This window comes from Anabrus simplex, chromosome 1 (assembly GCF_040414725.1).
Source record: "Anabrus simplex isolate iqAnaSimp1 chromosome 1, ASM4041472v1, whole genome shotgun sequence".
NCBI classification, from domain to species: domain Eukaryota; kingdom Metazoa; phylum Arthropoda; class Insecta; order Orthoptera; family Tettigoniidae; genus Anabrus; species Anabrus simplex.
The window spans coordinates 369,852,400-369,878,097 of NC_090265.1; the positions used below are offsets into that span (position 1 = coordinate 369,852,400).

At 39.1% G+C, this 25,698-nt stretch overlaps 1 protein-coding gene across 1 annotated transcript in view; it reads left to right on the forward strand.

Moving 5' to 3' along the window:
* Positions 1 to 24,544, forward strand: part of rept (RuvB-like helicase 2 rept) — a 96,615-nt gene extending 72,071 nt beyond the window's left edge. Inside the window, exons 9-11 of the mRNA XM_067142972.2 lie at positions 2,005 to 2,143; positions 2,239 to 2,344; positions 23,799 to 24,544. Coding sequence (XP_066999073.2) covers positions 2,005 to 2,143; positions 2,239 to 2,344; positions 23,799 to 23,827 — 274 coding nt within the window. The 3' untranslated portion in view covers positions 23,828 to 24,544. The remainder of the gene's footprint in view (positions 1 to 2,004; positions 2,144 to 2,238; positions 2,345 to 23,798) is intronic.
* The last annotated feature ends 1,154 nt before the right edge of the window (positions 24,545 to 25,698 follow it).

The window sequence follows — 25,698 nt, forward strand, 5'->3', positions numbered from 1 at the left end:
GTTTCATATTTCCTCTGCAGTCTTTCTTCAGTTTTTGAGTAAATTTCTCCCAGGACTTTATCTTCTCCTCTTCTACCGCTCTTTTAACCCTCAATTTCTTGTCCCGGTAAACTTGCTCGAGGTCTCTGATCTTCCCCTCGTCCCTTACCTGTTCTGGCTTGGATTTCTCTCTATCTTGTTCTCTTTTGTGCTATGTTCCTTTCCTTTATTGAGGATCTTACTCTTTCATTCCACCAGGGTGTCTCTTTTTCCCTTACTCCCGCACTTGTCTTCCCACAAACCTCTATTGCTTTTTATCAAGGTGTTTTTAAATCTTTTCCACTCTACCTCACCACTCTCTACTTCTTCTGTAGGCAGTTGTCCTCTTATACGGTCCTGGTATTCGGTCCGTTTTCCAATCTGTTGTAGTTCCCACACCTTAATCTTAGGCAGTTTCCTGATTGACATTTTTGGTACATTAATATCTTTCACATCTACTGATAACCGGTTGTCGGTATTGAGGATCTCACTTCTAATCACCTTGACATCAGTCGCAAGTCTACTTCTTTCTTTATCTGTAATGGCATAGTCAATGACTGTCTTGCTCTTTCCATCCCAGCTGTAACGGTTAATCTTGTGACTGACTCTTTTGTTGAACCAGCTGTTTTTTACTACCAAACACTTTTCTTATGCAGAAGTCTAGGAGATGCTCCCCTTATGAATTCCTTCTCCCATAGCCATGTGGTCCCATCACCTTCTCATAGCTATTCCTGTCTGTCCTGAGCTGTGCATTGAGGTCCCTGATAATGATTGCCCTCTCTTCACTGATGGTCTCTTCTAGGTCTTCGAGAAACTTGTTCCCTTCATCTTGACTGCAACCCGTCGGAAGGGCATACACTTGCACCCGTGTCAGCTTCTCTTTCCCAGTCCTCTCATTGATGTACTGGATCTGTGTAAGACCATCTAACTCTTTAGACAATATCAATCCTACTCCATATCTCGTCTCTCTGCTGTTACCATTCCAGTAGAGGGTATAGTTTTTCCTCAACTCTTTCTTCCCTTTACCTTTCCATTTAGTTTCACTCAGTCCTAGGATTGATATTTTCCTTCTCTCCATGATTTCCACTAACTCTTCACATTTCCCAGTCAAACTCAGTACATTTGATTGTTCTTATTCGAGTGTGTTATCTTCTCTGGGGTTGTACTACAATCGCAAGGCTTGGCCTAAGCCGTCATACCTGGCATGGGTCTGCGGGAGCTGTTGTCTACTCCGAGTTCTTTGTTTGCATCCGAGGCTCGTATAAGTGTTGAGATTGCAGTTACTCTCCAACTGACTTTGCTAGGCCTAACGTTAGAGTAGATTTTCTGTCAGGGTTATCTCCCTTAGCCTTTAGCAGTCCCCTGCCACATCTGCAAGCAGCAGCTTCCAGTTGAATTTGTGTGTCATAAATGGCTTCAACAAGCCTATATTCTGGGATTTACTGTTGCTCAAGAGGATATAGTCGTGAATTTATTTTGTTATTGCTTCATTGATTACCATTAAATATTTTAGTGTTAAAGGGAGATTTATGTATATTATGATTGTGTTTAAATAGTTTAATGTAAAATGTTGGTTTGTGATGCCAGTAATGTAGGTAGCTACTTTAAACCATTTTATGATCATTGTCTATTTGTTTTTTAAGTTATTTATTTTTGTTTATTGTGGCGATAATTTTGTTTATTATAGGATTTTATTTTATCATACATGATTTAGTAATTTTAAGGGTGAACTCCTCTGCCCATAGCCATTGGTTCTCCCTTAGTTTCTCAGGTTTGGTAACATCCGCCCAACCCTCAGCCAGACAGTTGCAGGTAGTACCGGCTACTGTCACATACGGTAGCAGGATGTACCTGAGCTGACATAAATAAACCCTCCCTTAAAAATGTATATTATTTTATTTAGTACTCATTAAAGAGGCTATAGAATTACTGTAATTTCAATCCATTGCTATTTGATGTTTCAAAGAGAGGTGATTACTTTTGCAGGTGTGAGGAAGAGGACTGCGAGATCTCAGATGATGCTTTGCTAGTGTTAACACGTATTGCTCTTGAAACTTCTCTGCGGTACTCCATACAGCTTATAACCACTGCAGCTTTGGTGAGCCGCAAAAGGAAGAGTACAGAGGTAAATATGGGTTGTTTATTTTACGCATTATAGCTTTATTATTATTTGTTGTTGTGTTATGAATCTTTGTGAATATTATTATGTTCCCTTTTTAGGTCCAAATGGAAGATGTGAAACGTGTGTACTCCTTATTTCTGGATGAAAATAGATCAGCCCAGTTCTTGAAGGAGTATCAGGATGAGTTCATGTTTAATGAGTTGGGTAAGGTTCTTTCATTAATAAAAATCAAAATTCTTAGTGTGCATACATCAAACCAAAAAATGCTCCTATCCCCTGTGAGTGGGGGACGCAGAGGAAGAATGTACACACTGTACCCCTTGTCTATCGTAAGAGGCGAATAAAAGGATCCCCAGGGGCTCTCAGTTTGGGAGCATGGGTTTGCGACCACGGGGCCCATAGCTGAGACTTGGCATTGCTTCCACTTACTTGCACCAGGCTCCTCACTTACGTCTATCCTGTCCGACCACCTTTGGTCGACTCTTGTTCTTTTCCAACCCCAATGGTATTGCATTCGAGGTCTAGGGAGTCTTTCATTTCCATGCCCTTCATGGTCCCTGCCTTTCTTCGTCTGTTACTTCATTTTTCGAAGTGACGGATCCCTCCTATTTCTTTTCTCTCTCTCTCTCTCTCTCTCTCTCTCTCTACCCCCTGTGGGTGGGGGACGCAGACAGAGAATACACCCATGGTATCCCCTGTCTGTCGTAAGAGTCAACTAAAAGGGGCGACCTGGGGATGATTGAATTAGAACCATGAAACTGCTTGTGATTAGTACCATCACGTGGGGAACACTATGGGTCGCCTTTTCTTGCAAGTACAGTAGAAGTCCGATATAGCGAGTACGGCATATAACGAGAACTCCGTTATAGCAACGACATTTTTCTGTCCCTTCAAAATTCCTATATTAAACTGTGTATCGTCCTTCGGTTACAGCGAGAACCCCATCACTGGTGCATCCGTTATTACGAGCGATTAAGCGCGCGCGATTTTTTCCATTACCGATATTTATGCACCCCAGCGATGATATTGCATGCGATCGATTACCTTCGGCATAGTTTCCTCGCTATGTGCACTAGCGATTTCTCTCGTCGACATTCGAAGGCGATGTCAGAGTCGATTAGTAATATCCGTCAACAGTTGTTCCGTAAAGAAAATTCGAAATGAAAGAGAACATATTTTCGTAATAAATGCGTAAATAACCTGTCCGATAACAATTGTTAACTCGTAAAATATAAGGCTGACTAAACCGCCGCTTAATTTTGAGGCTAAATACTGCAATTAAGTAAGAATGGGATACACCTTGAGATATGGCAGAGTGCTTAATTGATTTCAGAGGTTAGTTTATATTTTGTCGCGTCTGGTTAAATTACAGAAAGGCTATTATGAAAATTTATAGCGAGAAAGGTATAATTTCCCTACTGGCGCTTGAAGTGTGTTTTCATCATACGTATAGTACGGTTAAGTTAGGATACGTGACGCTGTTTGAATAAGAAAACCGAAACGTTTGCAACAAAATGCTATCGATCATCATCAGTATGGTATAGTTTTCTGACTCTGTGCATTTGCGAGATCTCTCGTTGACATTCAAAGGCGATGTTAGAGTTTATTAGTAATACCCATTGACTGCTGTTCTCTAAAGAAAATTCGAAATGAAAGAGGAAAACATGTTTTCGTAATAAATGAGTAAATAACGTGGCCGATAGCAGTTGTTAACTCGTTAAAAATAAAGACTGAAGTAAACAATATCTTCATTTTAATGCTATATACGGAAATTAAGTAAGAATGTGATACACCTCAAGATATGGCAGAGTACATCACTGATTTCAGAGGATATTTCATATCTTCTTGCGTCTAGTTACGGCTATTTACATGTAAATTTTTCGCGAGGAGGTTATTTCTCTATATGCATTTTAAATATGTTTTCATGATAGACTACATATACGGTTAGGTTAGGAGACGCTGTTTGAAGAAGAAAGCTAAGGTGTTTGCCACAGAAGTCTCTGGAGTGATACCGTATTTCTCCGAATCCAAGACTTTTTTTTTTCTCAGAATCTCATGCGAAAACTCAAGTGTTGTTGAATTCACGGCCTAACAGTAAGTTAATGGATACCACTAGCAACTACCGCGGTAACCACGCTGCTTCTTTTCACACGCGCACAGAACTCATTGACAATAAACGACCGCCTCTTTACTACATTGCTAGCCGCGACAACCGGTCACGGTCACACTACGAACAGGGCTTCGGTGACAACTCTTTTTCACATCTCCACGCTATTTTTTCGGCTGGGTGGCGCTCTTCTCTGCTCAGTCGGCCCAAGAACAATCAAACGGGCAGACGCCTAGTTGGCTGTCGCCCCCACCATGTACTCCTGTCTCATCAAAAGCGTGGACACATCCTTCTCCGACTGGTTCATTTGTAATGAAGTTGATGGACACGGCCACTCAATCTGGGAAGTTGCCCGGCTTCAGGACAGATCTTCTGGCCAGACCTCACTGGACGTCCTCGCCTTCTTCCGGGAACAAGCCCAAGTGGAGAACTTCATCGCAGATGGCGCCATCGTCGCTGGTCAACGGCACGAGGTGATTCCAACACCCGATTATCTCATCCGTGATCTACGATCCATTATAGACCCTCCTCTCACACTTGGACCACGTTTATCTCGCCAGACGACGTCACCAACCCCAACCTCCATTACGTTTACCAACACCACGCCCACCTTCACTACTTCTGCCTCCACTCCCTTGACTACTTCACCAGTACATACCACGACTAGCCACTCTTCTCCTATCATGTCTACTCCCCCCATCTCCTTACCAGCCTCTCTCCCGAGTCCATTGCTTCCCTCTGTCGACGTTTCGGCTACCACCTCTGCGGCTCCGGCTACACGCCGTAGATCCACGCCCGACGCGGCAGTACCGCCTCTCCGCCCATCTCTGAGCTGCGTAGTCCGTGGCATCGACCCGGCGATCCCGGAACAGGATATCCAGACCGAACTACAACTGGCTGGTGTTGCGACCCGTCGGGTCTTCAACGACCACGGCCCCACGTTCATGGTCTGTCTTCAGCTCTCATCTCCAGCTGACGTTGACCAGCTGATCACCACTGGCGTCCGTCTCCGCGGAAGAACTTATTGAGTGGAACCTTCCCGCTCCCCGCCCCACCATGTCCGTTCTTCTTCGCCCCACACTTCTCCTCGCCCATCACCGGTCCCGCCACCCACCCCACCCCCGCCGCCCCTCAACGTGCCCGCTCCCCCACCCATACTTTTTCTACCACCCCTCCCGATCTTGGACCTTCTCCGTTTACTCGCTACTTCCGTCACCAACATGACCATAACCCTGTCCCACCTTCTCTCACAACACTACTCTCCTCCTGCCTCCAACTACTTCCCACACCCCCTTATTTCTCCAGCTCAGTATGTGTAATGTAACTCTCTATACCGCTCTGTAACATTGTCTTTTGCGAAATGCGCGCCCGAGATGCTTTGCTCCAACAATAAATAAAGTTCTCATCCCCTTTCCCTCTGGTGTTCGCGGGGGTTTGCTTGTGCGGGGTGCCTTGCGGGTCTCCCCTGGGGTCCGACTTGTTGGCCCAGTCTCCTTACGCCAGTTTACTACACAATCTCTTTTATGGTATGTACGACACATACCCACTGCATTTCCATTTTTTCTCTGTTTTTCTTCCTCCCTATGGCCGAAGACCTCCTGAGTTGAGCTGATGGCCCGCCCTTCCTCGTATGAGGAACGGGAGTGAAATAACCGCTTTGATTGATTGATTGACAACCGGTTGTACAGAGCCTGTGTGTTTCTCAAATCTGCAGAATGGCATCAAAGCGTGCGACCCTTCGAATTCTTAGAAAAGCCATGGCTACTCAGTGGCAGAGTCATAACGCGTCTATTGTACTTGACGCTTAGTAAAATTAAGGTTTATAGACAGCAGGAATATTTTCGTGATGGATAGTCGTATTGTAAAGATACGTCGAAAAGGTATTGCCGGCAAATTTTCAACGTGTTCTAGTCGATATTATGATGCCAATTATAAGTTAATGTTTATTAAACACACGATAATATAGAATAATTGTGCAGCCACAAGTAAATAGGCATAGGCCTAACTAAAGCCAATATTTGATGTTAGCGTAAAGACAAAGAGCTAAAAAAATGCGTACTGTACAAAAAATGCATTCAGTGGTCCGCAACAAGGACGCTTTAAAGAAGTCGAAGATGAAATTGTGAGGTATGTGCACGAAAAACGCAAGGGCGGAATGGCCATACCGTGGCGCAATAAACTCGTTCGTTGACTTTCAACGTTCGCAATTAGGCCAATACATCGCTAGCCGCTGAATTTGGCCAAACCCGACAAGCGAGACGTGCGTGTAGCGGCTGCCGGTTATATCTGACGCTGCGTAAAAGTAACAATTTTATAGACAGCAAGAATAATTTCCCGATGGATCGTTGTATTGTAGAGACGCATGGAATAGGTATTGCCGGAAAATCTTCAACGAGTTCTCTTCGGTATTATGATGCCAAAGTTGAGTTAATGGTCCTTAAACCCGCGGAAATAAATAATTGTGCAGCCGCCAAAAATAAAGAAATTTGGCGTGACGAAAGTCAATGTTCGGCGTCTAAAAATGTGTAGGCCTACTGTAAGACAAGACATTCATATGATTTTACAAACTTCTTTTTGAGCCTGATTTAAATTTTTTGAAGGCAAAAGTGGGGTTCATCTTCGATTCGGAGATATACGGTACTATATTTTTTTCCGAATGAAATTAAATATACACTTTCACGTAGTATCGGATTACGGAAAATAACAAACAAGTAAGCCGTAGTGTGGATATCATCTACGGAAACGCAAGTTTTGAAGAAACTGATTGCGGTTTCATACCGATTTTAAAGTGCATGTAGGGTTTTCCGACTTTTATACAAAAATCGGATATAACGACAATCCGTTATAGCGAGTAAATTTTTTTGCTGTTATGAATTCTCACTATAACGGACTTCTACTGTAGTACCACTGTATTAGGTACACAATAAGTTTGTGTTTAGTAGCAGGAGAGAGTGGTTCACGGTGGGTTTACTCTTTCTGTGATTAGTATATGCGGAACAATACGGGCTTACGTTGCCTATGATTAGTACCATTATGTGAGAAACACCACGTGTCTGGGAGTTGCCTGTGATTAATACCACTATATGAGTGATACTGTGGGTTTGTGTTGCCTGTGATTAGTACCACTATGTGAGGATCACCACGGGAATTGTGTTGCCCGTGATTAGTACGGAGTGGCACCATTATGTGGGCTACAGTGAAAGATACAGGCTATCTACCATTTCTAAAGATTTGATGACGGTATTAAAAAGCATGAAAAAAGATGAGAGAACAAATATGAAAACCTTTTACACTGGGGCTTATTAAATAAAAATAGTGTATTAAAAGGTGTTTAAAACACCTGACAACATATAAAAATGTTTGCAGTAGGCCCCCATAAAAGTATCAGCACATTATTGCAGATTACACACTTTCACAAACAAATGTCAGCTGAAGCCTTGTATTTTGAACCATTGGGTTAAACAGTGTTTTCTGGTCACACTCTTCGATCATGAATTTGGAGGTTAAACTCAGCCATGTGCGAGAAAAATGACTTCGACCGTCACCTTGAAACTCGCAAGTGTGAGTTTCAACATAACGTGCCACAGTTGAAATATGTGGATGCCTGTCCACTTCCTGAATTTTTTCTTCATTAGTAAGCGATTTCATGCTTTTTTTGTATCTATAACGGGGCTACCACAAGAAATATGCACCACGCTAGTCAACTTCACATGATTATGCTCCTAATCCTTACGTAGTCTACCCACGCGACAAATATTCGCTACCCTTCACTGTGTCACTTACCACAAAATAAATTTCTAACTTAGAATGGAATGCGAAATACAAACACAAAACAGGCTTACTGGGTTATTCAGCAATATCAACAAAAACCGGAAAGCAAAACTGAACTTTCCTGAAGCTAATGGCTTTCTTCCCAAAGCTATAATTTACTCTCTAAATTTCCAGAATTCAAGGCCATTTCACATTTTCGCATAACTTTCCCGACCTGGCTCTAATCTATGTTGGAAATCACGTTCCTTTCACACAGGATGACATCAGTATTATGGCTGGGAAAAATGTGATCGTACTGAGTGGTAATTATGAAAATTTGTGACGCGATATGTGAGGTATGTTTAAATAGATTTAATACGACGTGTTAAGCGAGAAGTCTTCTTAATGAGGACCGCACTATGAGGTTTCAATGTATTTCCTCGCATCTGGTTAAATTTCGGAAAGGCTGTTCCCGAGTAATTTATAGCGAAAAGGTTACCATTACTGGTGTTTGAAGTATGTCTTCATGATACATATACGGTTAAGCTAGGTTAGGCGACTGTTTAAATAAGAAAATAGAAACATTTGCCACAGAAACCACTAGAGTAACACTACTCAAATTTTTCAGAATGAAATTGAACATATACGTTCACGGTATATCGGAATTAGAAAAATAACTTTCAAGTAAGCTGTAGTATGGAAGTCTGCGAACGCAAGTTTTGAACAAACAGATTGTCGTTACTCTTACAAAAAATCAGATATAATGACAATCTGGAATAGCGAGTAAATGTTTCGCCGTTATGAATTCTCGCTATAAAGGACTTCTACTGTATTCTGAGGATTGTTTAAAATAAAAGAGAATAGTCACAATGTGTTTCTTGTAGGGACAGGTCTTAAATCCTATTCATTTGTTGCAGTTCGCATTGATTTTTTCCCAGCAAAGATGTTTCTTGTACGGGAGAAATAAATTCAGAAAAAGCAATGTATCAGTTTATAATAGATTTTATTGACAGTAATCAAGCAGGTGATTGTTTTATAGAGAGTTCTTTTATGTAAATTAGAACAAATAATATTGGAAGCTGCAGTGATTTTGATTGCAAAACTTGCTCTCTGACCACAAATGATGATGAAGGACTGAGTTTGAGACTCCAACATAAATCCCCAGAATCCAATGATGCACCTTGTCTCCAAGTAAGTCATTGAGTTCCAGCTATATTCATAGTCCAGAATGGAAACCTGATGGAACCACTATCAGCAATACTTATAAGGGAAAAGCTGTGAAATTTTGGATTAATGAAGGTGGCAAAAAGCGGCAGTCTTTCACAAATGTTCAACGGTACTTTCGCTTATTACATCAGATCATCTACTTTACAGATGGAAAATCAAATTGGAAGAAAAAAATACGTGTATGGGAAGCTTCCTTCCTTCCTTCCTTCCTTCCTTCCTTCCTTCCTTCCTTCCTTCCTTCCTTCCGTCGTAAAATTTTCTATCTTTCGATTCCATATTACATCTACTTATTTTTGCACTTCCATTTCATCCTCACCCCGTATCACTATATCATCTGCAAACAATGTGGCTTTTGTTGCCTGTCTTCCCAATCTCTGTTTAATGTTCTTATGAATTTCATCCACGCCTATGATGAATAGTATGGGGGATAGTACACTTCCCTGCCGGAGACCAGTTTCAATTTTAAACCAATTTGTTTTTCCTATACTAGTCTTCACACTACTAAAACAATTTTTCTACATAGCTGTTACCTTTGCACTTCCACTTTGTTAACTTGTTTTTACCTTAATGTGTCCCATTCCGACTGTCTGGGTGCACTGTCATCAGCTTTCTCAATATGAATAAATGTCATCACCATGTCTTTTCCGAACTCCCATCTTTTCTCCATTTGTCTTAATGTAAAGATCAGGTCAAACGTTAATTGGTCTTTCGTAAAATCATACTGTTCTTCTATTTTTCCATCTAGCTTCTTCCTCAGTCTTCCTTCTGATACTCTCTCAAAGATCTTAGCTACATGGGCAATATTGCAAATCATATGGGCAAATCATTGTCTCTGTAGTTATTACATTCCTTTTTATCACCTTTTTTAATATTGGGATAATTAAACCTTTTCCCCACTCTTCTGGGATCTCTTTCTTTCTCCAGATTATTCTAAATAATCTATACAGCCACTATAGCCCTATTGGTCCTGCTGCTTTTATCATTTCCATAGTTACCTCATCTTTACCACTCTTCACCTTTTGTATGGCTTCCTCTATTTCTGACATCGATACCTCCTTTTCTTGTTCTTCTTTCCCCAATCTTTCTTCTTGCTCCTTCTCATCTGCCAGTTTACTGTATTTAATATTTAGCACTTCTGAGAAGTATTCTTCCCATCTTTTTAGTATGTCATCTCTTTTTTCAATATTTGCCCTGTTTCAGTTTTTACAAATTTTGTATCTACCCTTCTTTTTAAACTATTCTTCACCAAACCATGCGAAACCTTTTTACTTCCTTTTATATCCTCCTGTAAAGTATCTGTGAAACTTACCCAGCTCTTCCATTTCTCTTCTTGTACTATTTTCTTACATACCTTTTTTTGCTTCTTTTTATTTCTGCCAATTCTCTGTACTATTGCTGCCTATCCACATTCTCCAAGCCATGTGTTTCTCTTTAACTGCTTCCTTTCCCCTGCTATTCCACCAAGAAGTCTCCTTTTCCTTTATCTCCCTGATAGTCTTTTACAGGTGTTTACTGCACACTTTACAAAACAATTTCTGAAACATGCCCATTCCTCTTCCACACTGTTCATGTCATCTTTGGGAATTTCTTTCTTCAGGTCTTCTTGAAACTTTTCCCTTATTTCGTTCTCTTTTAACTTCCATCCCTTTATTTTTCTTTCCCTTTTTTTCTATTAACTTGATTATTTTACCAAGTCTTAATTTGGCTACCACCACTTTATGATCTCCATCGTCGAAGTCTTCCCTTAGCATTGCTGTCACATCTTCCAGTTGTCTACGTTTCTCCTTCTTCCCAACCATATGGAGTTATTTTTTTGTGAGTTCTTTTTCTAAACCACATATTGCCAACATTCTTTCTACAAAAATCTATTACCATATCTCTTTATCTTGGTTTCCATAACTGTAGGGGCCAATTATCTCTTCTTTTCCCTGCCTGCCTCTCTGTCTGTCTGTCTGTCTGTCTGTCTGTCTGTCTGTCTGTCTGTCTGTCTGTCTGTCTGTCTGTCTGTCTGTCTGTCTGTCTGTCTGTCTGTCTGTCTGTCTGTCTGTCCCAACATGTGCATTCATGTCTTCCATTATTATAACCTCTTTGTCTTCAATACAACTTTCCAGTTCTTCTAGAAACTCTTCCAAACATTCATCTGCGTTCGCTGATTGGAGTGCATAAACCTGTATAAAATTCTTGATTCCACTTTCAAGTCCAAGTCTAACTTCAATTATCCTGTCGCTGATTTGGTCAATTTTGTCTACATATTGTGTTAAGTCTTCTCTCAATATAACACCAATACCATTTGTCGCTATCTTTTCTCCATTCCAATATATTCCATACCCTTTCTTCAATTCTTTTTGACCTTCCCCCTTCCATTTTGTCTCGCTCATTCCCACCATCACTATGTCTTTCTTCTCCATATACTCTTATCAGTTCTTCTACCTTGCCATTCAAAGTCATGACATTGATGATACCAATTCTGGTGATGGCTGGTAGCCCACTTTTCACATTTCCCCCATAACACTGGGAACTGCGTGTCACTCAGGGCGACGCCTTAGCATTTTCTGAGGCCTCGATTCACTCACTCATTTTATAGGCTGTTCGTTCAATGGGTTCACCCCTCCCAAAGCCATTTTATTAGTTTCTGCCAGGTTCAAATTAGGCTGCCCCTAACATGGAGTCAGATGCCTTTTGTAGCCACTCCTCTGGAGTACAGACACTACGGGTTTGCCCCTTCTGCCATCTCCACCATGCGGAAGTCCATCTTCTCCGCCGTAGATGCCGTTGAGGTCTTCACCCATAACCCAGGGCAAGGGCCCTCCATATTTATGACCCCTGGAGAGAGGGTGTCCCTAAAACCCCCAGGAATTGGGCTTCCTGTTGCTCTGCAAGTTGTAATACAGTAGAAGTCCATTATAGCAAAAATTATAATAGATTCATACGGCAAAAAACATATTGTCTATAGTAGATTGTTGTTATATCCAATTTTTCATGAAAGTTATGTAGAATACAAAAAAATTAAAATCAATATGAAATGGCAGTCACTTAGTTCAAAACTTACATTTTCAGAAATGATTTACTGCAGCTTATTTGTTAGTTACTTTCTAATTCCAATGTTACGTGAATCCACACTTTCAATTTTATTCTTAAAAATTGTAATAATACCACTCCAGAGGCTTCTGTGGCAAACACTTAATTTTTCTTACTCAAACAACATAACATAACGTAACTTAAGCCTGCATGTATCATGAAAACATATTTTAGGCCCGAGTAGAGTAACGGTAACCTTTTCGCTATGAATTTACATGGGAACAACCTTTCTAAAATTTAACCAGACACAAGAATAACTAACCTAACCTCTGAAATCAGTAATGCATGCTTCTATATCTTGAGAAGCAGCACAGTCTTATTTCATTTTTATGCCTGAGTGGCTCAGACGGTTGAGGCACTGGCTTTCTGACCCCAGCGTGGGAGGTTCAATCCTGACTCACTCTGGAGGTGTTTGAAGAGGCTTACATACATCAGCCTCGTGTCGATAGATTTACTGGTATGTAAAAGAACTCTTGCGGGGTAAAATTCTGGTACCTCAGAGTCTCCAAAAAACATCTCAAGTAGTTTGCGGGATGTAAAACCAATAATATTATTATTGTATTTCATTTCAGTACCTAGTATTAAAGTAAAGTGATCATTTACTTCAGCCTCTATTTCTAACAAGTTAACAACTGCCATCAGCCTTGATATATACGCACTTATCGCGAAAACGTATTCAATATAAACACTGCAGTGTATAAATATTAGTTCAATGGCTTAGCTGCTGGCTTCCCACTCAAGAAGGCCGAGGTTCGAATCCCGGTCGATCCTGGGTCGAGATTATCAACTCAACAATCACGTGACGTCAGGAAGGGCATCTGGTCTTAACCCCCAGCCAAAACCAAGCCTGGGTGGCTCCAGCGACCCTGGAAATAGCTTGGATAAGCTGAAGAAACTTTTAGTGTATAAATAGAAATGACTGAAAAAATAATGCACACCAAATCACTCATAATAACAGGTGAATCAGTAAAAGGGTTCTCATTCCAACCAAAGTCAAATGCTCCGTTGAATATGGGAATTTTTGAGTGGTCTAGAAAACTAGTTACCATGGAGTTCTCACTCTATGCTGTATCTTTTGCTTTTGGTATTGTCTTCAACCAACACATTTCACTTGTGACTGCAAATCCAAACTGAATCTTTTTGTCTGCAAAATGCATGGTGGTTACTGCTTGTCTCTTCAAGGCGAGCTTTATTTTTCCTCCAGTTGTATGGAACGTTGTCTACATCGTGCTTTCTTCCCGCAGCAGGATTACCAATTTGCTATGTCTTTTCAATAATGTGGAGTTTTTCTTTAGCTGTGTATGAGAAGCACCAGCCATCCTAAACATGTGGTGTTACTTAAACTGACGCCACTTTGTTTTGGCATGAACAGATTTGCCAACAGAATGGGCAGAATAATACCAACGTCCAGAGATTTGTATGTCAGGAGTACTGTACCAACCTTGCCGCAAATAATATTCCCACCCCAAATTTCTGCCGCCAAATTTCGAAAAAAATATGAGAGGATGCAAGGTAGACTAATTGTATATTTTTCTTATGCTGTACAGTCAATATAGAACGACCCAAATATGAGATTATTATATTACATTTTGAAAGCAGCCAATAAGCAAAGGGAAGAATTTGTGAAACCTCAAACGCAGTAGGGATTAGTAAGCAAATGATGAGTAGGATTATGTGGAGGGGAGCTAAAACTTCAGAAAATAAGGTCAATAAAGATAATAGATTTGGAAAAAGAGTTTCACATATGACATGATACCTATGAAAGTTTATATAAGAAGTTACAGTCACTTACTGTGTTAGAACTTCAAATTCAACTTCAGGAAGTATGTGAAATTGTCTTTAAAGAAAGCACTTTGCAACAGTTGTTAAATAAATTTGGGTTCTACTTTCGCAGACTTAAATTATCATGAAGTCTGCCTACATATAGCATGAAGATACGGATACCTAAATTGACTCATTTATTTGGAATCTTGTGAGTACCAAATTATTCTCTTCAATCAAACTTGTTATGACACCCACAACATAGTCATAAAAGAATGGCATGATGGTACTTGTTCATGTTTGCCTGCAAGCACCTGTGTCCTGCAGCAAATGCATTATGGTACTTCATGCAGGCAGCACTGATAGCTGGGACTGAAATTGTTTGTTCATTTCCTCCAAAAGCATTTGCCAGTTGATGAAATGAATGCAAGTATGTCAAGAATTGGTTTCAAAACAGATTACTAGCAAATTTGCCTCCTAGGAAGTGTACCATCATGCTCAATAATGCTAGCTGCATTCTAGACTAAATATTAAGATTCCATCAGAAAAATTTATATGCTTTATTTTATGCAAGAAAGGTTCCCAGCCCGGTTCTGGTTAACACGGTGCTTCTACAAATCTTATAAATAAAGTTGTAGGGGGTCCGCTGTCTGTAATTTCTTTTGTTTAGCCAATTTTTCAGATATTTATCCATTTTAGGTCAACTCAAGACCAAATCGGTGGTTTTTACTTTTCGTGTCTGTTTGTTTGTTTGTTTGTTTGTTTGTTTGTTTGTTCCACCATCCCGGCAAAACGACTGGATAGATTTCAACCAAACTTCATATTTGGAGTATATTCACCCCGAGGAAAGTTTCTATATGCATTTCATTTTGAAATCTTTGATTAGACGGGGGTTTATAGGAAAACCAGAACGGTTCTCCTCCATTTTCTCTTATACTATTGATTTCCTGTAAACTCCGTGGACCGTATGTGAAATGTCTCTTCATTATAAACAACTTTGGTTATGTTCATAATTTACCTTACTATTCAAATGACGGAGAAATTTACTATTTTCTGCGGGTATCATGGTCTGCGTGTGTGACCGACAGACCGACATCGAACCTACAGGGAAGTAACGTATTGCTATTTTCCTCATCATACCTTTAAATTCATGGGATTCTGCGGGATATTGGCGGAATATCGTTGGAGTTTATAACCGTCCTCAAATAGCTTAAGTAATAACACCATTGGGCATCTTATCTGTTGACCTAAGAATGCCTGCGCCTAAATTTCTCCTCTGTTACCTCTTTCTTATATCCATAACTCACACCAGCATATTTTATTGAGGGGCATTTGATTTTCCAACACATTCACTTGGTATTTATATATTTGTCGTCATCCGGCTGTCCTCAGTTTTTAATCCATTTTCTGTTAATTTCATCTTTCTTTACTGAATTATTTTCTTCCTTAATTACACCATATGTATGCGAGTGCTAATCCCGAAAGCTTGACACTCTTTCCTTTGAGGAAATATTCTAAGCTATGCAAATGTATAACTTTCGGCCCCGGAAAATATCGAAATATGGATGTAATTTTAATGACGGTGCACACCTTCGTTTCGGGATAATTGGTGGCTAATCTGTAAGTCTTATCACAAATCAGAAAGCACAATCGCCTTTCATTTTTGGAGAGATCTACAACTTTGGTCCTATGACTTCTTATCGTATTTCTGTTCCTTATACGTTAAATAGAGCTGTATTTCTCGATTTCAAGTTAATTTTGTACTTTCACACATATATGTTAACATTAATTTGGCACACTTATAGGAAAGATAGAATCATGACATTTGGCACGCACATTGGCATCACCAGTGGCAGTGTGATAGGCAAATTTTATGATTCTATCTGTCACACGAGTATCACAAATATAAAGTAGTATGCGAAAACTGTACAAAATTTTACACCCAATGATTCTAACTCAATCTAAACCATAAATATATGAGATACGAGAAGATGTCATGGGACCAACCATGTAGAACACTGAAAGAGGCGTCACCGGGCGAGTTGGCCGTGCGCGTAGAGGCGCGCGGCTGTGAGCTTGCATCCAGGAGATAGTAGGTTCGAATCCCACTATCGGCAGCCCTGAAAATGGTTTTCCGTGGTTTCCCATTTTCACACCAGGCAAATGCTGAGGCTGTACCTTAATTAAGGCCACGGCCGCTTCCTTCCAACTCCTAGGCCTATCCCATCGTCGCCATAAGACCTATCTGTGTCGGTGCGACGTAAAGCCCATAGCAAAAAAAGAAAAAAAAGAAAGAGGCGTCTCATGGTGAGGTCCGTTTGCAGATATGTCGCAGAGTTTCAAAGCAGTAACTCTCAAAATAAAGGTCTGCACTTCTAGAGTGTGTCTGTACATTGACTATTTTGGCGACATTTCTGTACAGTTATCCCTTTTCAGGTGTAATAATGATCATCTGCATATTTTTAGCTTTGGTGTCTGTTTTTCTGTTTGTCTGTCTGTTTGTCTATAACTTGGAAACTACTGGATATATTTCCACCAAACTTGATATTTAGAATCCACCTGTCCTTGGGTAGGTTTCAGGGCAAATATTGTTTCTAAATCCATGAAATGACTGGGGGGTTTATACGAAACCGAAACCGTGATTTTGCACTCCCACAAAATATACACAACCAAACTTAATAGAAATCTACCTGCCTTAATGGAAATTAATTTTTAAACCTTTTTTCTCATGTGCATCATTTCGGTAAGAGGATTTATAAGGGAGATATCATTAACTGGACTTAACTTAAGAAGGGGCACGTGTTGAGTGTATTTCTTACAACTTGAAAACTATTGAAGATATTTGAACCAAACTTTATATTTAGCATCCACCTTTCCAAAGGTAGATTTTAAAGGTCAATAACATTTCCTGTTCCTGGAATGGACTGGCGGTTTATAGGGAACCGAAATGGTGAATTTACTCTTCCACAATATATAGAATACATGACCAACCTGACTGGAAATCGACCAAATTTGTTGGAAATCCATTTCTAAAACTTTTTTCATGTGTATTTTTTCGACAGAAAGATTAATAAGGGCGATATCATGAATGGTCGGTTTTGCAGGGTAAGTCCAGCAGACATAGACCAAAAGGTGTTGTACGTGGAGCAGATTCCTTATCTGTCTATATAAGTAAAATCCTAACGACTGTGTGCCTGTACATTGACTATTTTTGTGAAATGTTCGCACAGCTACGCGTTTAAGGGGTAATAATAACAACCATCTGCATAATTTTTTGGTTTAGTTTCCTGAAAGTCCTAATTTTAACCCTCCTCGCCCAAAATCCACATTGCGGCATAATCTGCCAGACGAACAAGAAAACAGAAATTTGGCAAAATTATACGTTTTAGCCTGTAACGGACAGAGCATTTCCAAGAGCTTTAAATTTTTCACTTTTTCCCCGAAGAATATCGAAATATGGAGGCAATTTTAATGATGGTGCAGATCTTCGCAAAGTCCTATCACATAAGGGAATGCAAAGTCTCAATTAGGAGTGATCTGCATGGTCTTATGACTTTTTGTTGTATCTGTATCCCTTTTACGTTTGATTTTTGTCTATTTCTCGACGTTAAGTAAATTTGGACTTTTCACATGCATAATTCATACTTTCAGTCACTTAAAAGAAAGATAGAATCATCAAACCCTACATGAAAATTGGCCCACCCAGTAATGCAATGTGAGATAATCTTACAAAAATTTTACCCTATTCAACGTTTCTAACTCAGTCGGACCCATGAATAGATCAGATATCATACGACCAGCCATTTAGGCCGCTAAATTTGACGTCTTATGGTACAATCCTTTGTCGATATGACGTCCGTTTTGCAGCAGTCAATCTGTAAATGAAGGTTTGCAATATTTTAAGCATGCATATACTTTCGTATGTCGATCTATAAATATTCACTGATGTCGTCTTATAGCGAAGGGGTGTGTCTGCTATTGTAATCAGTACTCCCCACACCGACTTCGACTGGCAGTAGGAATGGGGTCCTTCTCCAATTCCTTTGTAACTGGCATTAATAAGGCAGGCCTACCATTGTAATGAATCATTCACTTCTCGATTTGACTTGCAGAAGGCAAGCGAGCATGTAGTTTTGTTCAAAACTCCCCTTACCCGATTGTGTTTATTTGTAGGCAAGTGTTCCCGTAGTTATAAACAGATGTACCCATCTAAAATGTGACTGGCATTAGGCATACTGGCCTGCTATTTTGATGGAAACTCACCAACTTGGTGTGACTGGCAGTAAGCTGGCTGGCAGTTGGAAAAGGGGCCTCTCATTATAATGATAACTGCACAACTCAATTTTGACTGGTTGTAGGGAAGTTTCCTGCCATTATAATAAAAACTCCTCAATTTGTAATATGTCTGGAAGTAGGAAAGGGGGACTGCCATTGTAACGGAAACTCCCCAAATCGATTGTGACCGCGCAGTAGGCAATGGGGCCTGCAATTATAATGTAAACTTCCCGACTCGATTGTGAATGGCAATAGGCAAGTGAGCCTGGCGTTATCATCACATATCCGTAACAAGCACTTTACATTGGAAACAACGTATGGGGACCTCTCCATGCTGTTTCTCGGATAACGCTAAGAGACATGCTATTTTAAAACAATCTTATTTACTGCATGTACAGTATTTACTTCAATATTCATATACAATGCAGAATACCGTAGCGAAGCACGGGTACATTTGCTAGTTACTAATGTATTCAAAAAGATTTTGTTATTTATGAAATGATACGGGTTCATGGGCATGAAGTACCGTATAGTTACCTTTATACCAGTGCACTTTGAATCATTTTGAGTTAATATGGGCAAGCTTGGATTAAGCCCTTACGCAAAGATAATGTTGCATCTCACAGTGACAGTGTATGTAAACTTCTGTAGGAGTGTGTTGAAAAGCTAGGCTTAAATTTAAATTTATGGATCAGTAGTGTGCAATAAACAATTAATTAAAAGGATGATATGTGAATGTATATCTACCCCCTTTGTCCCATTTCTGTGGGGTCGGGGATGAGGTGAGATGAAATATGCAGCCATATGCTCTTCCTAACGCCAATTAGCTAATGAAGATGAAATTAATGATGTTGAATGAAATGGGTTTAGGGGGTTGAAGGAATCTGCTGTGGCCTGTTAACACAAGCAGCCACTCCACTCAGTAAAACGAGGACAACATATGGTTCAGAATTTTGCCTGGACAACAGCCAATTCATAATACAGGTGGGAAAACAAATTAATACCTAACAATTCGGAATACAGTTGGGAGAGCGTGACACTGAAAACACCTTAGTACTACATCATTTGAAATTCCATGAAGACATGAATTAATATATAGAAATGGCATGCGTTAGATTCTTATACCTTTTTCTAACATTCATCTCAGTTTATACCACCACCGTCTTCCCCATTCTTTCTTCACAAGATATCATCCTCAATGCCGTCGGGTGCATGTGAAGTACTGCATTTCTTGAAACTCTCAATTTTAAATTATGGTATTATCAGATTCCGCATGGTCTTTATCCACTTGCATATTAGTTCCAAGTTGGGTCTCTTGATTTTACTGTTTGGTATGTATGTGTGGTTGCTACCTGCCACACATTCGGCATATAACTGTTTCAAATATGCTTAGAAAGGCTTATTGATGTACATATCAAATGGTTGAAGTACAGATACGAGTCTTCCAGGTATGATCCTTGGTCTGTTGTCCCTCATTGCAGGCAAGCATTCACTTCAATTTTCGTGCGCCAGCGAAAACTGTCCACAGGGTTGTATCCATTGACTATCATGCTAGTCACACTGATCTTTTAGCAAAGTTTTGCCTGGCATTTTTCCCCCATCAGCTGTTTTTCGCACGATATTGTGGGGCAGCATATCTCACAACCACCCGTCCTTACAGAGACGCAGTTTTCTCCTTTTAGGTTAACCATTGTGTCCAACGACATTTTGAAATAAACTGGAGCCTGATCTGTGTTACCAATTTTCCTAAGTTTATATTTACACTGCTGTCACAAATTGACATAACTGTAGAATTTTAAGATTTTCTCTTTGTATGCATTAGGCAGTCATCGACAGATGTTTATTTCTCTTCTTATTGAAAGAGAATTTCTTTCAAAGCATCTACAATAGTTAGCCAACCTTGACTAGCTTTGAAGTCTTCAATTTTCATTTCCTTTGTTAGAGCTAATGCTTTGCCACACAAATATTCACTTGCAAACTGCGAACACCAACAGGAACGTAAACAGAAGATTTGATTGTTGCTTAGAAATAAGATTTTGCTAACCTTGTCCCAAATATTGGTGCTCATCCTTGACTTAATTTAATTAAAACATGCCTGTCATGATTTTTATGGATTATATAATTTTATATTATTTTACTGTTTTTCGTTGATCAGTACAACATAATTTTATCTATCAACATTTCATCCACTCCACCATTTTATATGTATATTACTGCACCACATACACAGTTCACTCATCTAATTTTTATTCCACAATGTAATTTTGTCTTAGGACTTCGGCAAATCAAAGTGTATCTTATTTTAGGCTGATGATGATGTATTGTATTTATAGACATTGCAATTATTGTACTGTATTGAGTAGGTGGAATAAACTTTGTAAAATTATATTTAATCTTAATTCAATACGGAACCAATTATGAAATTCATAACCTTGAACAAAGTTGGCAACACAACATGTAATGCTTTTGGCGTAGAATGTTTCTGGCACATAGTTGTTGAACGAATGTAAAGTTGATGGCAACGATGCCAAACATGGTAATGTTTTACAGTTTGTTTCTTCTTCTTCTACTACCGCTTTTCCGACACTCGTGGGGTTGCGGGTGCAAACTGTGTCGCACGGAGGTTTAGCTGTTTTACGGCCGAATGCTCTTCCTGATGCCAACCCTATCTGGAGGGATGTAATTACTATTGCTTATTTCTGTGGTGGTTGGTAGTATGATGTGATGTCTGAATATGAACAGGAGAGCGTTGAGACAAACCCAAGCCAGTTCCCAAGTCAGGCGCTATTAAAATCCCTGAAACCAACCTCGGTAGCTGCAGTCGCTTAATTGCGACCAGTATCCAGTGTTCAGGAGATAGTGGGTTCGAACTACACTGTCGGCAGCCCTGAAGATAGTTTTCCGTGGTTTCCCATTTTAACACCACTTTTATTAAGGCCACAGCTGCTTCCTTCCCACTCTTAGCTCTTTCCCATCCCATCGTTGTCATATATCTGTGACAGTGTGATGTAAAGTAACTTGTAAAAAATATCCCTGACTCCGCTGGAAATTGAACCTGGGACCCTTTGAATCGAAGGCCTCAACACTGACCATTCAGCCAGAGAGTTGGACATTGTTTCAAACTTTAATTTCCAGAATATTTTTCACCATGTAACTTCTGCTCTAATTACCCAAAGTATACTGTAACATAGTAATATTATTTCGGGCGTAACATTCTTTGTTCAATTATACATCCAACATGAGTGAGAATTTACGTTTGGAAGTAGATATGAAGCAAATATTGAAATGCACACATATTCTACCTCCACATAACTTTGTCTCTAGGGATCGTAAGCCACCTTTGTGGTACCATAATCGGTATCCCACATAAGGGATTAGTTGATATTTAGATGGTCTTTAATATAATTTTATGTTAGGCAATTAATTGAGGGAAAATTTTGTAGTAAATTTATTAATAAATATAGTCCCATCTCCTGCAATGTAGGAACATGTAAAAAATATAATTAATTAAATGTTCAAACTTGTTAACTTCAAATTTTCCCATCTCAGATATCATACTCAGTGGTTTTTAAAAAATGCTTTAAAAACATGAACAGTTGAATACGGTAGTCAAGATCAAGCAGCATGTAAGCAAAACCTCATTTCCATGTACTGTACAGCAGTTCGACTTAACCCCTTTTGCTGGATTTGGTCGACCAGCTCTTACGAATTTCTTTTCTCGGCCACTGCAGGAGTTCAGAACATGAAAGTTGTGGGAAACACTTCACAGCAATCATACACAACTTTCATTTTTAACGTAGTTCGGTTTCTTTGTGAAGTAGTGTCAAAAGTATGCAAAAGAATGATTGACTCTCGACACTTTGACAATATCTCTTTATTTTGTAATTTTTGGTTTATTTCACAGAAGCTTGATTGTATTCGTAGACTGTAAAGCATACTGCAAGTTTTATAACATTTACTTACAAAGATTGGATTAAATAATTGCTTAAATGTAGGAAGAAGATCGTTTTGAATATGTAAGTCCTTTTATCTTCCTAAAATGCAGTTAAATACAAAATACTTTGATTTCAAATCTGTTTCTGAGCTTTAAAATAATAGTAGCATCGTCATCATTGCTCAAAGTGAGACATGATGAGACAATATCAAAGACTTCATGTAAGTATTTGACTCATCATCAGTCATTTCACTCATTCCTAAGCATAGTGATCCCATCACTGTCCATGTTTTGTTATTTTCTGCCACTCTTGAAGGTTTTTCTACTTCTCTAAGAAGCTGCTGAAAAGGCAGACCAGTGATCTTTTTTATTTGATTGAAGCATCTACTGGCTGTCCTTCCACTTGGCCTTTTACCCTCAACTTTTCCTTGCTTCACCATTTTATCCAGGTTCTCACTATCTCCTCTAACGGCATGGTCAAAAACTGAAGGATCCTCTGGTTGGTGCGAGAAGAAAGGCTTCTGGAAATGTTGAGCTCCGCAATGATGGACGAATTTTTTGTTCTTTCTGTCCAGGGCACACGTACCATTCTGTACCAACACCACATCTCAAAGGTGTCAATATGAGCTTTGTTACTAGCCTTGAGGGTCCGCGTCACACATGCATAGTTCAAGACGAAAAATACAAGTGTTTCTACAAGACAGACCTTTTTGCTCTTCGTAATTGCCCTGTTCTCCCAGATCCTGGTTAGCTTATTCATGGCAACTCGTTATAGTGTGATCCTTCTCTTTATCTCATCATCAGAGCTTCCTGTAACAGAGATCTTTGAACCTAGGTAGACTTAGTCCTTAACAATCTCCAGTTCCCTTATACAACTTGTGACCTGGATCTGTGCTGCTCGATCAATTATCATAACTTTGGACTTGCCTAGGTTGATCTCCAGTCCATACATACGACTTGTGTGCTTTACTGTTGCGAGTAAGTCTTCAAGTTCAACTGCTGGCAAATAGAGTAGTGTCATCAGCAAAGTTCAGATTGTTTATTCTTTTTCCACCAATTGAAATGCTCCAGTCCAGTCATCAAGGACTTTCCTCATGACATATTCGCCATAAATGTTGTAAAGGAGTGCAGAGAGAATGCAGCCCTGTCTGATGCCCTTGGACACACTGAAAAACTCAGATGTGTGACCATATATACTAATATATGTACAGTAATAAACGTGGGACAAAACAAGAAAAATTGAAAGGTTTCAGAATATAAAAAGTCTTCATCAAAAAGCTTAAATCTAGATTCAGAATTATTCTATTTCCTTTCTCAAAATTTGAGAAGTACAATACAGGAATTTGACAAGCTTTGTTTGACTTGCTCTCGGCAACTTTCTTTCTTAGAATTCTTGACAAGGCTTTACAACGCCACGTACATACTGTATTTCTGCATGTGTCTTGTTTCTTTTTTTTAACATGTCATAAAATTGTAAGATTGTATGACTTACTCTTTTTAATACTTCCATTGATTTATATTTACAGAAACCACGCCTATGGAGGTACAAAGCTGAACAAAGAAACATATAGAATGGACCTTAAGCCTCGTCACTGGAACACAAAGCATACAAGGTGCTCTATGTGTAAACATTGATGCTCAAAAGAAAATGTATATAGGAAAGCATGAAAGATTATGGATTAGACAAGTTTGCCTTTTATTAGAGTAATTTGGCCTAATATATGCCAAATATTTCTGGAGATAAATTGAACTTCCATCAAGTGATATACTTCATAACTGTCCTAGTTTTTCTGAATTAAAAGGTACTTCCACTTCATAGATCTGTGACTGCATTCTCAGCATTCTCTCATAAATGTTCGCATTTTGAAGTGACTTGTGAATCATATTTATGACCTCCAGTCTCTATTAAAACTATTCATTTTCCAAACAAAGTTTTGTGCACTCAAGTGCTCATTACTGATTTTCAGTTGATATTTATATGAAGCAAGTTTGTTGCAACAGTGTGTAAAGCATTTTCTGTGCAAAGCTATTTATTTACTTTTATAGTAAATGTATTTTAACACGATCCACAGTAGAGTGCAGTCTCCAATGTATGCAGTTTATAATTTTACCTTATTGAAATGACTGACATCTTTTGGATGATAACAGAACTTACTTGTGAAGTTCTGTGGTATATTGATAATCTCTAAAGTGTACCATCATACATCGTCGCCAGTGAGAAATTTGTAAACTTATTCTTTCTCTGATAATAAAGTATTTTTATTTCAATAAATATTTAATCATTGATAGGGCTAAAATTTTAAATGAAGTATGATTTTGTAGGGAATTTTATTCCTTATAAATAACTAAATTCATGCATAATGTGTAAAACCCTATTTGCTTGTATATAATGACTTTCTTTCCCCCAAATTAAGCCAAGAATTGAAGTGTGCTCTATAGACAGATATACGTATTTTTGCAGCTCAGTGTTTGGTGGTTATATTTCCTTTGCACATTAGTAACATAGTGTATATGCTTATTTATCATGCCTTTTTAAATGATTGCATTCACGTATGCCATGATATGCAGTATTAAACATATTGTAGGAAATTTACAAATAAAATATGTTCTAATATTGATTGATATTTAGGATTAGATTTAAAACAAAGGAGACAATCATATCCAATTATTTCACAAAACGATTATCAAATGTACTTTGTGTAGATTTTTTTTTTAAAAGGAGAGCAATACTAGCACTAAAACTATCTGGCAGTGGTGTCCCATCTCTGTGAAACAATGGAATGAAATATTTGTGGTGTTTATTAAATTTAATTGGTGTTGTGATTACTACAATGTGATGTTGTTTTACTACCAACACTTGTGCTTTAAAGTTAAACAATTATCCATGCCTAGCTCTGAATTTGTTAACTGTCTTGCACTCAGCCTATATGCAGGGGTTTGCTCGAAGCAGCTCAAACTAATTTCTGTGATTTTCCAACCAAATTACAAAAAATCAACACATAAACAGTTTAACACATATTAAAATAAAATAAATTGCACTAATATAGGAAACTATGAGCATTTCAGAAATGAATATACCCCTGTGGGTGGGGGACGCAGACGAACAATACACCCGCGGTATCCCCTGCCTGGCGTAAGAGGCGACTAAAAGAGGCAACCAAGGGATGATTGTATTAGAACCATGAAACTACTTGTGATTAGTACCACCATGCGGGCATTGTATTAGAACCATGAAACTACTTGTGATTAGTACCACCATGCGGGGAACACCATGGTTCACTTTTACTTGCACGTGGTACCACTATGTTGGGTACCAAATAGGTTTGTGATCAGTAGCACGCAGGAGCACCGTGCGGTCAGCCCCCCACTTAGAGCACACTGTCGGATTTTACAGTACCTGTGATTAGTTCCACTATATGAGCGACA